Source organism: Onychostoma macrolepis, chromosome 08, assembly GCF_012432095.1.
Source record: "Onychostoma macrolepis isolate SWU-2019 chromosome 08, ASM1243209v1, whole genome shotgun sequence".
Classification (NCBI taxonomy): Eukaryota; Metazoa; Chordata; class Actinopteri; order Cypriniformes; family Cyprinidae; genus Onychostoma; species Onychostoma macrolepis.
In genome coordinates, this window is record NC_081162.1 from 9959811 (window position 1) to 9977895 (window position 18085).

Consider the following 18085-nt stretch of genomic DNA (forward strand, 5'->3'; position numbering starts at 1 on the left):
TTTTGTTTGTAAAAATGAACATAAATCAAATGGTTACTCTTACAATGAAAGTGTAAAGGGATAAGCAATTACTCTGTACACAATTGTAAAGAGTGCCCAACTGTAAAAGTGTAAAACTAACTGTAAGGTTAGCTAGTCATCTCATCACATTTTATCAGTCTCTTATGCTCACCAATGTTGCATTTATTTGATCTAAAATACAGTAAAACTGTAATATTGTGAAATATTATTACAATTTAAAATGACTGTATTCCATTTTAATAGATTTTAAAATTGTATTTATTCCTGTGAAACAAAGCAGCTCAATAAAAAAACATTTCTATCAGTGTTGAAAACAGTTATGCTGCTTAGCATTTTTGTGGAAATTATGATAATTTTTTTCCAGGATTCTTTGATGAATAGAAAGAACAGCATTTATTTGAAACATTGTAAATGTCTCCACTGACACTGTTAATTTCTTTACTGTACTGAACTGTAGTCTATAAATATTGTCACTATGCTTTCAAAATAGTGTGTATTTTATAGGTTTATCCAAGTGTAAAGCCTTGCACCATAGACTTCCATTGTGAGTGCTTGAGTGTAAACTCAATTTTTGCCTAAGGGTGGTTTAAAATGATTTTCTGTGGTAATTGACAGCACTGTCAGAGACGTGCTTAGCTTGTATTGAACCCAGAACATTCCCTTAATATATCTAATGTAGTAGTACAGCACAAAAAAAAAAACAGTTTAACACGCATCCAATCAAACGCACCACCAGGAATTGCTCTCTACATCGCTGGCTCTTTAAAAACAACTCTGACAACACATTTTTTTCCCAACAACAGTCTGTCAAATCATGCTGAATAAGTGTGCTTGCCCCAGGCCTCTCTGGTAATGAAATTGTGAAATGGCCTGGCAAAATGAGACTCGCCTCTTCAAACACACACACACTCATAGTCATAACATACATGCACGGACACTGAGACACGCTCGCTACGGAACTAAATAAGATCAATGAGAGTAACTGAGAGTGCAAGCAGGCTCCATGAGATTTGAAGCATGACCAATAAATAACATCCTACCGTGACACACACACACATGGCTTGAAAATAGCCCACTATTATGACACACAGAGAGCGGGGAGGGCCTCCTAACCTTTCACCTCCATTTGGCAAATGTCTGTGTTTGTGCAAGTGTGTGTGTCACAGGGGTTTGTGGACAGAGGGGGTGCTGCTTAATGATGTCTACTTCCAGATAGTACTAAAACCAGATACCACATCACACACACTATTATGTGGGGATGTTTCTCCTACAAATCTTGCTGTTAAACATTAGCCATTTTTATCTGTCTGGCAGAAAACGTTTCTTCTTCTCTTTCTGTGTCCCATAACACCGCTCTACAATCTCCACTCTTCCCTTGAACATCTGTTTGAAAGCAGCGATATTTCAAAGAAAAACCCCTGACAAACATGATCAGCTACTGCCAGCTTCATTTGACGTGTTTTAAGGAAGGAAGCCATTGCATGGAGTAATTCGGGTCAAGTGACTCTGGCTCTCTGCCGTTCCCTGGGTAAATAAATAATAAGAACTCTAAAAATAACCCGAGCTCAAGCGCTACGATTTAGCCAACACGAGCACACAGTGACAGCTTTATATGTGAGCTGAGGGATTATGGGAGAACTGAAGCTCTGATGAGGCAGATACTTGTGCGGCACAACTGACGCTCAAAGACACTCTCTCTCTCAAATGTAAAATACCTAAAATATGTACTTAAAATACATCTATTCCATATTATTCAATCATAGTTTAGTGGAATGCAAGACTTGCACTGGGAATTCAAAGCTTTTTTTTCACATTATACCTCCCTCTCTCAAATGTAAAATACCTAAAATATAGCCTTATATCATAAAACACATCTATTTCCATATTATTTAATCAGTCTTGTGGAACTTTAAATTCAATGCTCTTTTCACATTACAACAGCTTAAAACAGAAATTTCCAGAGGGGCCCTAGTAAGTGTTAAAATTCTTTTAAATGTAGTTATATTATAGCCTCAATTAAAATGCTAAAAAAAAAAAACACTAAAAATAAGGATGTACAGCATTAAACTGGCATCATATTTATGATAAAATATTTATGATTACTGATAAAAACATCACAATAATCTACACGTAATCCACATGACTCCAGTCCATCAGTTAAAGACCTGTGAAGTGGAAAGCTGAATAAGTAACAAATCAATCAATAAAGCTTTTTAACTTTAAACTATCTACCCAAAATAATCCATAATAACACTTCCTCCAGTGAAAAAAATAAAATAAAAAATTCATCACCTGTTGTCTTCACACATGAAAATACTTGTTTAGAACTGCTTTTGCTTAACAGTGTTTGAGCTGTGCATATTTCTGTCCTGATTCAGACAAGATGATTTTTTCACCGCAGAAAGCAATATTATAGACAGAGGACCCATATTAAAAATTAATTAGAAATTTAAAAATTATGAATTTGTTCCTTATAAACATGCAGCTTTTGGCTTCTCAATATAGTAATTGTTTAACTGGAGTCATGTGGATTATTGTGATGTTTTTATCAGCTGTTTGGACTCTCATTCTGACGGCACCCATTCACCATTTGATGAGCAAGGGATATAATGCTGAATTTATTCAAATCTGTCGATTGAAGAAATAAACTCATTTACATCTTGGATGGCCTGAGGGTGAGTACATCTTCAGTAAATTTTTATTTTTTAGTTTAACTATTCCTTTAAATACCTTTATATCCGTTTATATTATAGGCTGATAAACACAAACAACACAACCAACAACAAAGTACATTGACTACATACCAAAATAAAACCTTAACCTTTAATTAAGGGTAAATTTGTAAACATTAGTTAATTTGCATGTGCTACCAGTTAGACTCAAAATTGCAAAACAGACGAATCCGATCACTATAGTGAGAGTTAAAAAAATCTTTCAGCGGAATCAGGAAGTAATAGATTTGGAGAAATGTGAATGCAATGACGCAAATGTACGAAGGCCAAGTGGTTTTCCCTATTTTGAACAAGAAGTTGTCGTCGTCTATTACTTCATAAATATTTCTTAATGAATGTTTCATCCGCAGGCCTGCAGACTGCAAAGCAGCTGTGTGGAGGAGGATTCCTGAGAGAATCGTTTTTCTTCCCATATCTTCATATATTAAATCAACACTGTTAGACTGCATTTCCACTGTGGCTGTTTCATGACTTAATAGTATGAAGCTATTGGGTGAATCTCACAGGCTTTCATCTCACGTTTGAGCTTGAAAAAAAAAAAAACACCATTGCATTATAAAGGCCATCTGAAATGCATTCCCATGACACTCAGCGCACAACTGACCACATTATTCACTGTTGCCTGTCATGCCATTATACACATGTACACACACACACCAATGCTATACAAATCATCATCCCACACATGCAGCCCAATGTATAGCCAGCATGAGGTTGTCATGACAACTCACTGTTGAAGCCTTAGATCCTGTTGATCTCATTGAGGTTTTCTCTGAAATTGTCCTCCAGGAACAAGCATCTATCATGTCCTGCGGGGATAATAAGCTGTGAAACGTACATAGACCAGTGTAATTTCAGCAGCTTTTTCATAAATAAAGACTTTTTGTTCGACTGCATCTGGTTAAAGACTAATATATATATATATATATATATATATATATATATATATATATATATATATATATATATATATATATATATATATATTTATTCACACTGGTTTTGTGTGGGGTCTCACACACACACTATATATATATATATATATATATATATATATATATATATATAGTGTGTGTGTGTGCTGCTTTTTGTGACAAATGAGGACATAGATTTGTATAATGACAAGGGTATGACAGAGGTATTACAAGGAGAAGGTGACTTTTCAGGACATTACCCCATGTCCCCACTTTTCAAAACGCTTATAAATCACACAGAATGGAGTGTATTGAAAATCTGAAGTAGCACAAAGTTTCCTGTAAGGGGTAGGGTTAGGTGTAGGGCAATAGCACATACAGTTTGTACAGTATAAAAACCATTACGCCTATGGGATGTCCCCACTTTTCACAAAAACAAACGTGTGTGTATGTGTGTCCCTGTACCACAAAACCAGCCATAAGTAGCAAGGTATATTTGTAGCAATAGCCATTTGTATGGGTCAAAATTAGCAATTTTTCTTTTATGCCAAAAATCATTAGGATATTAAGTAAATATCACATTCCATGAAGATATTTTGTAAATTTCCTACCGTAAATATATCAAAACATAATTTTTGATTAGTAATATGATAGATATGACTATATATGAATATGACTTGAATAGATAGATAATCTTCTTTATGTGTTAACTGTTATTTTTAGCATTTATTATGTATTTTTCAAGCATTTTTACAAATAAAATGCATTGTAGCAAGTAATACGAGGTCATAAAAACCACATAATTTTATATAAAGACTACCCACCACAAGAATGTGAGTTCACATTGCTTCAGGAAACAAATTTGTAAGCAAGAAAAAAACTTGTTAGCAGCACATTTCTTTGACCATGGTATTTAAATATTTCATGTTTTATATCAGGTTTAAAAATATATAAATGCTTTATAGCTTTATATCAGGTCAATGATATTTTCACCTAACCAGACCCTACCAAAACATAACTCAGAAACCTGTGCAAAATACTAGATTTACATAAAAATGATTGGCCGACTGATATGCCTTCAACTAGGTTGGGCTCACTACTCAGTGTTCAGCAGGTGTCGCTATATTAAAGAACATTTTTAAATAGTAGAGGACACTTTGGACCTCACAAGTATAGTCAAACCTGTACAACCAGTGTACACACACACACACAAAGCAGCTTCACAATTCATTTTTGGGGTCATGAGTCATGACTGTAATTTTAAGCCTTCTTTACCTTATCTTGTACCACTAAAGCACAAAAAAACATGTTAATTACATGTTTGCTCAAAACTAGAATTACAAAAGGAGGAAATGCACTGACCATTCACAAGACATAACATGGAAACGCACACAAATGCAAACTCAACCTCTGCCCACATTACCGCTAGCTGTAAACCTTACCCTCATAAACAGCACTGGCTTTCTCACAGCAGCCTTACATGGCGCGAAATACGGAGGAAAGCGCGCACACGTCTGCTTATGCTCACATTTGACACACTTGTAGGTTTGCTCTCTCTCTCTCTCTTTCTCTGAACTGCAGTGTTCAAAGGCTCGTGTCAGAGATACAGCATCTGACAAATCGCTGGAACAGCCTTGCCCTGCGTTACCAACATGCCACCCGCACCAGGGAAAATATGTCAGTGCCAATAAACACATCTAGAGCACGCGGATACACAAGGAGAGACTGTGGAACAAAGCTGCCAAGGTTGTTCCTATGTTGCACGCTTTAAAGTGTCATCAAACGAGCTCTGTGGGTGATCTGGGTTCGTATGCAGTGCGAATGTACCTGTCAAATCTGCCAAAGCTCTCTTGGAATACTTGATTCTGATTGGTCAGTCGCGACATTCAGAAGTCAGATATTTCTTAACATTTACCGTCGTTCATGGCAACACAGTAACACTCCGCAGACTGGCGCCATCTTGAGTCTCAGGTAAATGGCCTATTAAAGGGACAGTTCGCCCATCTTTTTGTCATTTGCTCACCCTCATGTCGTTCCAGATCTGACTCTTTCTCTTTAATTAGTCACATTTACCGTTGCGAAGTAAAATTTTGTAGTTCAGTAAGAATCCATGCGATCTGGAATTTTGCACAAAATAAAAAAATTTTGCCGCAAAAATGTCAATTGTCTATAGTCAATAGTATAGCCACATATAAAGCAAGACTCACAAGTAAGTCATTTTCAAACCAAGCCAGCTTTCTTTCGGTCAACGTGTAAAAGTAGGCCTTTAGTTGAAACAACTGCTATATCTGCGAGGAGAAATCTCGGATGCAAAATTCACTTTACAAGTCGTTTGAACATAAATGTGTGTTGGAAGTGTGTGTACGCATCCATCCTATAATGATAAAATAATGATAATAATGATATATCCTATAATGATAAAAATCCACCCAGTGTTTTTCTTTTTTTAAATCCCTATTTTAAAATCAAATCAGGCTGTTCTGAGGTTCCTGTCAGAATGATGTAGTTCTGCACAGGCCCCTCCCACAATAGTTGATTGACAAGGCCGTCTTATACCTTTGACCCGCCCTGAGTGAGCTGAGAGCTGTACCTAAGGAAGGTAGTAAAGACATTGTTAAAATAGTCCATGTGGCAACAGTGGTTCAACCATAATTTTATGAGGCTACGAGAATACTTTTTCTTTTTTTTTTGCCAAAGAAAACAAAAATAATGACTTTATTCAACAATTTCTTCTCTTCCGTGTCAGTCTCCGACACGAGTTCAAGAGAGAACCATGACACATGAGTGACTTGTGCATCACTACACTGTTGACAGCAGACAATGTAGCTTTATTCGCTAATGTGACCACTTTTATGCAGACACAGAAGATATTTTAAAGAATGCTGATAACCAAACAATTTTATTGACCATTAATTTACACTGTACACTGTTATGGACTACTATTTTTTGTTTAAAAATAATATACAGGTAGAAATATAAAATTATTTCAATACTACAGTAATTCAATACAGGTTTATGTTTTGCATTGCAAAAGTTGCTTTCACAATTTAAGGGAATTGCTGTGCAGTTGCCAGTGTGTTGTATTTGGTTACTAAAAGTCAGATCTCCATCCCTTTTATTATGTCTAATTACTTGGGAAAGGAATAACATACCATCTGCTCAGCAAGCAATATGATTTGAGGCATCATCCACAGCACACACTGTGTGAGAGGAGTTAAATTAAGGTCTTGTTCCTAATCCCTGACCATAATCAAAATTAATAGTGAGGTTTAATTTGCAAACACTACTACTTTTCTGCAACAGACCCGCTATGATCACAAAAACTGAAAATGAAAGAGCTCCCCCCTATGGATTACCCAAGATATGAACACTAGTCAAATCAAAGCTTGTACAAATTTTACCTAGCAGTACCAAAAATTCCTTCATTAGGTCACTACTAGAAGATCTTTTTGTAAGCTTTTTAAACAGGAAAAAATTACCATGATTGTGGCTGCAATCAGTATAACATGCTGCTAAAGAGGAGAACCACTGCTGCTGCAGTAAAATGTGTTTTTGTATTGAGCAGGCGAGATTCAATGCGTTATCTTGCTGAAATCCCTGTTGACCGGTGTGCTGACACACATACTGCACTCAGAAAATCCACACATAAGACGTTCAGGAATGCATATCTATGGACTCCAGGCAGAACCGCTGACTTAATGTAATCCGAAACCTATCTAAAACAGCTTAACAAATAAAATACAAATATGCATCCGGACAAATAAAGACAGCATAAGCCAGGCGTGAGTAAAAACATAACACTTTATACAAGTAGGCTGAAAAAAAAATTCAATGAATACACAACTACTTTACAAATACAAATGCCGTTGTCTCCCTCCCGAGTTATTTACAAGTGTTCCTGACCCAACATCAATACAAAAAGACGTATTTATGACTGAAAGCCCCGACATTATATGATTTAGATACACAGACGGAAAGTCTTGATTTAAGTCCGTTCATCACTGATAGCAGGCCAACGTAAACACACTAACAGCCAAGCTGAGGTCTGACTCAACTGACTAATGGTGACATTGTTCATAACTATGCATAAGAAAAACGGAAATATTTCACAGATGTGTTTTCAGCGATGACATTTCTTCCAAATCGAAGTTGGGAGGGCGATAATTCCCACAGCTGCCGCTACCATGAAATGGCTACAGCGCAGGATAGTTTTTCTATTAATTTACTGTTAAATCGCATTCTGAATTGCTGTACCAATTAACACAAACATTTCACACACACAAGTACACGTCACTTGACAGTTTTCAGATGGTATCCATCCATGCAGCTGAACTTGTGTATATGGTGACAAGAATTAGTTTTAGGGGAGTTTCATGATACAAGCTGATATATTCAATTCTTCTACAGAGAGGGAGCTTTTGAATGGGTCACATATATCGAACTAAAGGTAGTTTGCCATTTCTACATCCCAAAAGGATGAGTTTGGTTCGTCGAGCCTTGCTAATCTTGATTATCGTCATTAAATGCTTAAATAAAGGGATATTTACTGACACAAACAGCAAAGGGACAACAACACCACACCTATTAAAAAAACATTGGGGGACACACACATATAATTCGACTTATTGAACATTATGAATAATGTTGAGACGACCTGCCAAAAGAGTTCCTGGCACGCCAAATGAAGTGATGAAGCTGATGGCTGTTGTGATCCAAACGCACTTGATCCATGACCAAGGATGTGATGACATGTTAAACACTGTATAAACAGAGCACGTAGCATGGTAGAAAAAGTACAGCAAGCATTTAGTGGCTCAGTAAAGAGTTCAATATGAAAACGAGCCGTCGTACTGTTTTAAAGTCATGCTCGACTCCTGAGGAAGGAGCTTCAGTAAATAAGCTGTAAAAATTAAAAAAAAAAAATGGATTGGCCATACAGTGAGGGCCATTGGCAGAGTGATGTTTGATTAACATGAGACGTGGTTAGCTTATGAGTGTTGCTTCAAATTGTAAAAAGCTCAATCCAGACAGTCAATGATGAGTTCCTGTATTACAAAGGGTCAGTCTTTCCAAAACAAATGAAGGGAAAAATAAACCAGCCCTCTGTTGTGCCCAAGTACCTTCTCCTGCAATTACTCTCTAGCTGCCACCGCTGGGTTTGGCCGGGGTTTTGGAGCGCATGGCGGCCCCAGTGCGGGTGTTTCCTTTGCCCTGCTGGGGCTGTGGGGTGGCAGAGGCCTGCAGCGCTGGAGACTCTGAGGCGGTGGCGGCCGCGGTGCTCTGCTGCTGGGCAGGGCTGTGTGGTGGTGGGGTCTGGATTTGAGGGGAGGCTGCTGCTGCCGTAACAACCTGCTGCGGGAGGAGCTTTTGTTGCACCACCTGTGCAGTTGTGGTGGTGCCTGTGGGGATGACCTGCACCTGGGCCTGCGCCTGTGCCGAACTTGCTGAGGGTGCTGCCTGCGTCAGGGCCACTGTCTGAGGCTGAGCCTGGATCTACACACACACAAAATCAGTTCAGCTGGCAGAATCAGGAGTTGCAATATCTTGTAATAATCAAAGAACTAGGATTGCATGAAAATAATAATATTAATAAAACAAATGGAAATAAAAATGGAACAAAAAAGTATTAGATGATTCTGCTATAACTGGGATAACGTTTTAAATATAGTATTAAATAATTATGTGTGTGTGTGCATATATATTTACACACACCAAGACTACATTTAATTGATCAAAAATAAAGTGAAAATCAATAATATTGTGAAATATTACAATTTAAAAACTGTTTTCAGTTACACTTTATTTAAAGGTGTCCTTGTTACTGTGTAATTATGCATTTAAGTGCGGAGCAATATTAATTAACTACAAGTACTTACTATATGGTTTGGGTTATGATTAGGGTTTGGCTTAGGGTTACTTACATGTAATTATGCATATTTTATTGTTATTATAATAGTAAGTACATATAAAATGTGTAACAAGGACACCTTAAAATAAAGTGTTACCCTGTTTTCTATTTTAATATATTTTAAAATGTAATTTATTCCCGTGATGACAAAGCTGAATTTTCAGCAGCCATTATTTCATTCTTCAGTGTCACATGATCCTTCATTCTAATATGCTGATTTGCTGTTGCAAGATAGATTCATGATTATTATCAGTGTTTAAAACAGTTGTGCTGCTTGATAATTTTGTGGAAACATCATTTAATGAATAAAAAGTAAAGTGAAAAGTAAAATGTAAAGAGAACAGGCATTTACTTGAAACAGAAAACGCCCGTAACATTATAAATGTCTTTACTGTCTCTTTTGTGCAGTTTAATGCATAGTTTTTTGAACATTTGAACTGTAGTTTATGTTAATTATATAAAAAAAAAAAAAAAAAACCATCAGCGAAAAAGGCAAGTCATTTCAGAGGTGGAATGAAATCAGGAACAAACAAAGAAAGGAAACAAGGTCATTTTTGACTTCATGTTCACTAAAAAGGCACCAAATGAATTTAAGCAATCAAACACAAAGTACAACACTAAAACACTTACCTGTTGAGGTGAGGATACTATCTGCTGTTGAACTATTTGAGGAATCTTAGTGACCTACAAGCAGAAGGGAAAATCACTACATAGCCAAGCTGGGCACTAACACCACACACACACACATAAAGCACTACATGGCACTGCACATCAAAATACTTGCATTCTGATCACACCACATATCAGGCTTTGCACTTGAGCGCTTGCTAGAGAGGTGCTGGCTGTGAGAGCCCAACTTGTTACCTGTATCTGCTGTGTAGGTTTCTGTGGCTGTCCGATGGAGGTGGCGAAGAACTGGGTCTTAATGGCGGGCTGAAGTGGAGTGGTGGCGGTGTATACTTTCTGCTGCTGTTGGGCTGTGGTCTGAGCGGCCTGCTGCGTGCCCAGCTGAACAGAGAGATAGAGAGATAAAGAGAGAAAGGAGAGAGGGGTTGAAGGCACATTTATACAAATAATGATTCATTAAAAAAAAATTTAAATCACATTGGCTGATTGGTACCTTTTGCTGCACCGCAGCCTGTGTTTGCTGTGGCTGTGCTGCCTTCTGGACCGCAGCGGCTTGTGCCGCTGCCTGCTGCTTTTGTCTGTGCAACAGCTGCTGAACCTGCTGCACCTGAAACGGGTGGGTCACCACTTGACCACCTGCACAAACACACACGCTTCAGTCTTCAAGAGCCCCTTAAAGGTCGTTACTGACATTGAGACAATGCAGGCGAGTAAAGGAATCAAGCATCTCCACTGTTGATTCATGGTCAGAAATGCTGCAATAAACAGTCTTTCACCATTCACTACAGTCTTTGTAAGCCTCTATCTGATAATTGATTAGGTTTAGGGTGCTTCACAATAAGTTAGTGAAATGTCTAATCCCTTAGAGATTCATAGGCCACATGCCCACTGTTTTTGACAAATTAAACATGCATAAATGGCAAGTTTGAAACCAGTTAAGTGTTTATATATTCAATTAATCAAATCACAGCCTGTGCAATTTGATAATCACAGAAAGCCATATTGCTCCATTGATTTTATTTTGATAAATACATTTTATTTCAATAAATATCGTGCAGCCCTACTTGTGAACTCTGGGTTCACCTTTGACATTCACCAAATATATGGAATAATTGGTACAAAATATGCACTTAAATTAATAAAGCCATGACTAGTCTAGTCACCAGTATATACCATTATATTATTTATTACTATTTTAAATGAGATTTTATGCTATGCTTTTATTATGTTTTGTTTATTTCTATTTAGATTTATATATTTCAGTTTGTTTAATTACAGAGGAGATGTGTAATGTGTAACGACACTGCTAGAGTCTAGTCGAACTGACTGAAAAAGGGTTTACACTGACTTGTCAGTCTCGTTTCAGTCTGTACCTGCTTTCTGCGCTTGCCCAATGGCGACGCTAATGCCGGCCACAGTGACAGGAAGAGTCGTGACTCCGGATGAAACCACAGCAGGAACTGAGACGACAGGAGGTGGTTTGGTCAGAGTCACCTGAGCGGTTTGACCCGACTGAGTTTGAATGGATCCTGGGGCTGGGACACGTGTCTGAATGAAAAGGCATATAAAGAGTTAATCTGCATTAAAAGGTATGTGAAAGGGTTAGTCTAGGTGTGTATGTATGTTCTTACCAGTCTGGCCACCTGTAAGTTGGTGACTGTAGTTCCAGCAAGCACAGCACCTGCTCTGGGCGCAGTGACTGCCGCTATCTGAGGGTTGGACGTAGCCGCCGGTGTGGCGTGAACCTGCTGCGGTTGCTGAGTAGATGTAGCCTGCTGACCTTGAGCTGCAGCTACCGCCGCCGCAACCTGCTGCTGGGCCATCTGCAGTTTCTGCTTCTTCAACAACTCCTGGAGAGAACAGAGATAAGCAGATATTTACAAATGACTACTAATCACTATATTTTTCAAACTCCCTGAGAGCTATGCTGACATTCTGCATTGAAGCGGTTGAGTTTACTAAAATTCAGGTGGTTTAATTAGATGTTTTCTGTAAGTGTGATTGGGATGCCAAAACTACGGCCGCAGGCCATCAAATGCTCTGTAGATTTTCCAGTATCAGAACAAATGCCAGTGTTATCCTCCTGCTCACAGGTACTGTAATTTCGTGGGGAAAACATGGAAATAATTTGTCGTTTTATCTTGCAAAGATATGCTTTCTTCTTCTGTTTTCCCACACACACTTTTATGAAAATGGATATAATACCGTTTTTTTTTCTAGATTATAAATTTTGTTTGTTTGTTTTTTCAACTGAAACGTGTTGCGATTTCCAAGGCGACTTATATAAAGCAATCAAGGTCAAGCGCAAAGATTAGGATTGATAACGAACAAGAAAAGGAAAGTGAGTTTGTTTTGTGCATTTTCTAGCAACCACGCACTAGTTTCAGTTTCGCTTTAAATGTTTAGGCTGGGAGTTTATAATATACGTTTATAGTGAATGCCACTATAATTTGTGTTTGTTTTTAGTTATATTTTCGTTCTTTTTTTCTATTCTGAATACTGCTAAATTTACAGGATTTTTTTATGAAGTGTGGGGAATATACATGTTTCTAAAGTTTGTAATCGTTTAGTTTATTTTCCATTATTTCTGAATGAAATGATAAAATGTGTCTCACACATCAATCGACTTGTAGGCTACACCAATGCAACTTATCTATGTCAAAGTGCTCCAACCCTCTACGGACATCTTGGCAATTGAATCGCCATTGGCTAGTAAATTTTTTAGTATACTCGCCAGACTGATATACTATATATGGATATGTATATTATATATATTTTATATTATTTTACACATACACACACGTTTGTTTTTTTTGAAAAGTGGGGACATCCCATAGGCGTAATGGTTTTTATACTGTACAAACTGCATGTGCTATTGCCCTACACCAACCCTACACCTAACAGGCAACTTTGTGCTATTTCAGATTTTCAATACACTCCATTCTGTGTGATTTATAAGCGTTTTGAAAAGTGGGGACATGAGGTAATGTCCTGAAAAGTCACCTTCTCCTTGTAATACCTATGTCATACCCTTGTCATTATACAAATTTAGGTCCTCATTTGTCACACGCACGCACACATATACATACACACATATATACATATATATATATATACACACATTATATATATATATATATATATTAAAAACGTAATTTACTTTAGTACTCAAGAACCGTGTGACAGGCGCTTTCTGTGCACGTGTTTCAGATGTGTGTGCTCAGAAAACCGTATATCAGAAGTTTAAACTGATAGGGCTTTAAAATGCATGATTTCAGCATGGTAGACACGATAATCAAAACCACACAGATGCTTTTTGACAGTATCTGGAGGTACAAGCTGTAAAGGCACAGCCCTATTCTGGAAAAGGGGGCAGAGAGCAGAAGTTCATTTGCATTTAATAAATTATCTGTGGGGTATTTTGAGCTGAAACTTCAGACACATTCTGGAGACTCCCGAGACTTATATTACATCTTGTAAAAAGGAAGTAAATAATAAAGTAGGGCTGGGGGATATGTCAAAAATATCTTATCGATATCTGATAATATCATCCACCCAAGCCCCACCTCCACCACCTTCCCTTTCTGGTATACTAGTTCGGAGGTCTCTTTTGGCCCCTGCTTTATTTATTTAGAAGCAGGGGTAATTTAAATTTCATTTTTTGTATTTTAATTTTTATAATTTCTATTTTGTTTATCAAAATACATTGCCCACAATATAATAATATTCAGTGTTTGGCTGTCGAAACTCTGAACGCATGCCTGTTGAGGGGCGAGCTGAGTAGGCTACTACTGTCTTCATCCAGCTTACAGCTTAATTAAATAATTATACTGTATATACGGTTTTAAAAAATATGTAAAAGTCAGGCACTGTGTGTGTGCTATATGATTAGGCTGTGAAGGAATTTGCGTATTTTAATTATAACTGTCATGTTTTTTCATTATACAGTCTGTTTAAATAAATATTCAGAAACACATGCAGTGCTACTATTTGTCTCTTTTCTGTTTAAATTTTATTAAACTGCAGATAAAAATAGAATATGCCTATACCCTAAATATGTATAAATTATACTGGAACACATCTCCAAAATAATCGCATACACAGATGCAAGGTGCCATTACAGTAGTCAGCGCCGAACAACAGGCAAATAAAGTATAAACTGAGGTTACAAAAGTGATTCAGTCAAGATCAGTGAGGGATTTTCTTTTTTTTTGTTCTTTGATTAACATTAATGACTGGCGGCAACGGCTGCTGCCAGTGCACGGATCCAATACACCCTTGTTTTCTTTCTCAACTCTTTACATTCACTTAAGACATAACCAATTGTATTAATGGGATATTCTGATACAATTCTGTGTGTATTTGTCCATTTGAATGTGTAAGAATGCAAGAAAGAGAGCTCAGTCCAGTGTTCGCATATATAAGAGGCGGCTTTTGTGCGTGCACAGCACAGAAAACAGCGCTCGAGTGCAGAAGCGAGTTCTATTTCATCTTCTTGCAGTTGAATCTTTTGACAAATGCACATACAGGAATCGAGAAGCAGAATAGAAATTTTATTTTATGATGAGTAATTTGATTCCTGACCTTCCGCATCTGATCTGATTTCCAAAATTGGAATAACTTTTCGATTCCCAACCCTCCTACTAAATGATTTCATTCTTGCCTGCAAAAAGACCTGTATGGTGACTATGGGGCTATGTAAAACATTTTTTTTTGTTTATCATATTTGTCATTTTTTCAGATAATGTCGATATTCGTCTGTTACCTGAATGTTGACATCGACATCGCGATACGATACGAGACATCGTCGATATACAATAATATCATCATATCACCCAGCCCTATTATAAAGCAATTATTTTAATCTAATGTTAATATTAACATTACTGCTTTTCACATTTTTCGGCCAATCAAAGACGTATTAATCTGTGTCAAAATACATTAACTGTTAACTAGTGGCAGACCAATATGTAACTTTTTTATGATGGCCGATAAGATATGATGAGAGTAGGGTGGCTGATGGCAGATATAAAGCTGATTTACACGGTAGTACACTCTGATGCATGCTGCAATTTAATTTATTTACATAGATTTATTATACTGGAAAAAAATTTAACTAATCAAAAATAATTTGATGAAAAATAAACCTATAAAATAACATTTATACTTTTTTATACACAATTTTTACTTTTGACTCTTCAAATCCTTATAGCATTTTTCACAAATACAGAAATTGTTAAAAACATGACTAAAAAGGAAGTAAACACTGTAAACAACAGTGAAATCAGTAATCTGGTAAATCTAAATCCACTGAGAATATTTTCTCAAATATAGACCAGGTAATGCTAAAATGCCAAATATTGGCCAACATATCGGTCAACTGCAGCTGTTAACTGTAGTTATGATTAATTACAATTGGAAACATAAGGGCTAACTCTGGACATGTCAAAAAACAACATGGAGGACGGGTTGAGAAACACGTAGAGCAATACTGTAACTGCATTTAGACATCCTTCAACATATTAATACCTCAGTATAGGTCAGCAAAAGCAAAACAAATATGCCATCCTCCATACTAAGAGTGTGTGTACCTGCTGTGGCTTTCCTACTGCTTTGATCTGTGGAGATGCAGCCTGTGGTTGTTGCTGCAACTGTTGTCTGAGTTGTAATTGTTGGAATTGAGCTGACGTGAGTGGTTTACCCTGAGACAACTGCATACCGGGAGCTAGAGAAGCAAAAAGAATGGCTTAAGAATACAACGATGGTAGATAATCCAGCTAGATTTGATTACACAAAAAACAATGCGGGAGTGTGACTCTCTGAATCGATTTTGCCACCAGAGAACCCAAAACACGCATGGCTTCTCTAAGGATGGCATTTGGTCTACCTGGAGCCACCAGCGTGCGTGTTTGGGACTGACCCGGAGTCAGATTAGTCGACACCACAGCTGATGCGGTCACTGGGGTAACGGCTCTCACGCTCTGACCTGTCGCAATGGCAACGACCTCCGCTGGGGCCGCCGTTGCAGGCACAGCTCTCTGCTGAGTGTGAACCACCTGAGCCGTGGTAGTTCCTGCCGTCTGTTTGAGTAAACAAATATTTAACACACATAAACAGGACAGAATGGTACAAGTCAGCTGAAAAGCAATTTCACATCAAAATAACAGGTCAAACTGTAAACAAGATTTTGAATTCTACACTTTCAATGTGGACTTCATGTCACACTGCAGGCACTGCTGTGACAAATCAAATCAGCTGCTAATCTATATATCTGTGCAAGATCAGAACTCACAGGCAGGGTTCCAGGTATGACAGGAGACGCCAGACGTTTGTTCGCCTGGAACTGACCGGGAGGAACTCCAGCCACAGTGTTTACAATCACATTTCCACTTACTGTAGCTGTTGCTGAAGTTTAAACAGAAATATACATAGATCAGCACTTACATAAACAGCACTCACAACTGGATCAACAAGTACAGGTAAAAGCTGTGTAATGTGACAATACCTGGTTGGATGCTTGTGCCCACTGCAGCGGTCTTGATAGCTCCAGTCTTGAGAATCAACAAAACCCAAATAAGATCAACATATTATAGTCTTATACCTTACTGTATAATACACCACTGTTTAAAAAATGTGGGGTCAGTAAGATTTTTTTCTACTGAAATTAATACTTTAATATGTATTAAAAACTAGTTCTGTAAACTGATCAAAAATGACAATTATGACATTTCTAATTTTACAAAAGATTTATGTCAAATAAACTCAATTGTTCTTCTCTCTTTCTATTAATCAAAGAATCCTGAAATAAACATATCAAGGTTTTCATAAAAAAAACAAAAAAAAAACACACCAGTTTTCAACATTGATCATGATAAGAAATATTTCTTGGGCACCAAATCATCTTATTAGTTTGATTTCATGTGACACTGAAGAAAAAAAACTTGGGCACCAAATTATTTTTTTAAGGTGCCACAGAATACGTGTTATTTTTTTTACATTTTAACATTTAAATCATACTGTCAAGTTTACGTCTCATCTTTTCTTGACTTTATCAGCATTTTAATCCATCTTGTAGATGACCTGGGAATAAGGTTCACTTAAAGTGGGAACTAAACGTCTTTTCCAAATTAAGTCACAAAGTTTATTACACAGAATCTGTACCAATATCACTTGGGCTCCTCCTCAGTGCATCCTATAAATTTTTTCATATGTCAAGATGCCATATTAGTGATGATTATAAACGAGAATTGCTAACGATTTTGCCACACAGCTTACTGACAGATTTAAGAAAAAAATCTGAAAAAAGGCATTACATGCAAATTTATAAGTCATAACGTAAATATATTGTAGTCGCCAGTGGCAACCTCAGCAAAAACTTCACTCGCAAATTAATATTTTTGGTCACAAATGCGACTGTTTTAGTAGCAGTCTGGAGCCCTGCAATATTAGAGTTTTTACTGTATTTTTAAGTCTTAGTAAGCGTAAGAGAGCTCTTCCAAAAATCTTCCTGACCCCAAACTTTGGAACAGTTGTGTAAACATGAATAATATGAGTGTAATATAGAAATGAGTTAGACCTTCATCTTGGGTAATCTAGAGCTAAATACAGGTGTACGTCAGGTCCAGTGTGATATTAAACATGCAGTGCTAAAGGAGTCTAACCAGTACAGCGGTGTTGGGGACTGCTGCTGCCCCGGGTTGGTTGGGCTGGGGCACTCCCGCCGCCTGTGCGGCGGATGCAGTGGTCTGTGGCTGGGCTTGAGGCTGGGCAGCAGCTCCCTGAGGCTGGGCGGCTCCTGTAGTCTGCTGCTGTTGTTGCTGGGCTAACTGCTGAGCCCTCTGTTGTTCGGCTAGTGCCTATGGCAGCAGAGGATTGAGGAAAAC

The 18085-nt window shown here is 37.5% G+C and overlaps 1 protein-coding gene across 9 annotated transcripts in view; it reads right to left on the minus strand.

The window, feature by feature from the left end:
• Positions 1–7449: 7449 nt before the first annotated feature.
• ep400 (E1A binding protein p400) overlaps positions 7450–18085 on the minus strand; it is a 49912-nt gene continuing 39276 nt past the window's right edge. For 8 of the 9 annotated variants that reach the window (XM_058784232.1, XM_058784237.1, XM_058784234.1 and 5 more), the window contains 11 exons: positions 17864–18058; positions 16708–16753; positions 16495–16607; positions 16090–16282; positions 15794–15927; positions 11834–12052; positions 11576–11750; positions 10696–10838; positions 10440–10583; positions 10206–10259; positions 7450–9160 (listed from right to left, as the gene is read on the minus strand). In XM_058784232.1, coding sequence (XP_058640215.1) covers positions 8807–9160; positions 10206–10259; positions 10440–10583; positions 10696–10838; positions 11576–11750; positions 11834–12052; positions 15794–15927; positions 16090–16282; positions 16495–16607; positions 16708–16753; positions 17864–18058 — 1770 coding nt within the window. In that variant the 3' untranslated portion in view covers positions 7450–8806. The remainder of the gene's footprint in view (positions 9161–10205; positions 10260–10439; positions 10584–10695; positions 10839–11575; positions 11751–11833; positions 12053–15793; positions 15928–16089; positions 16283–16494; positions 16608–16707; positions 16754–17863; positions 18059–18085) is intronic. The other variant, XM_058784236.1, reaches the window with a different exon arrangement.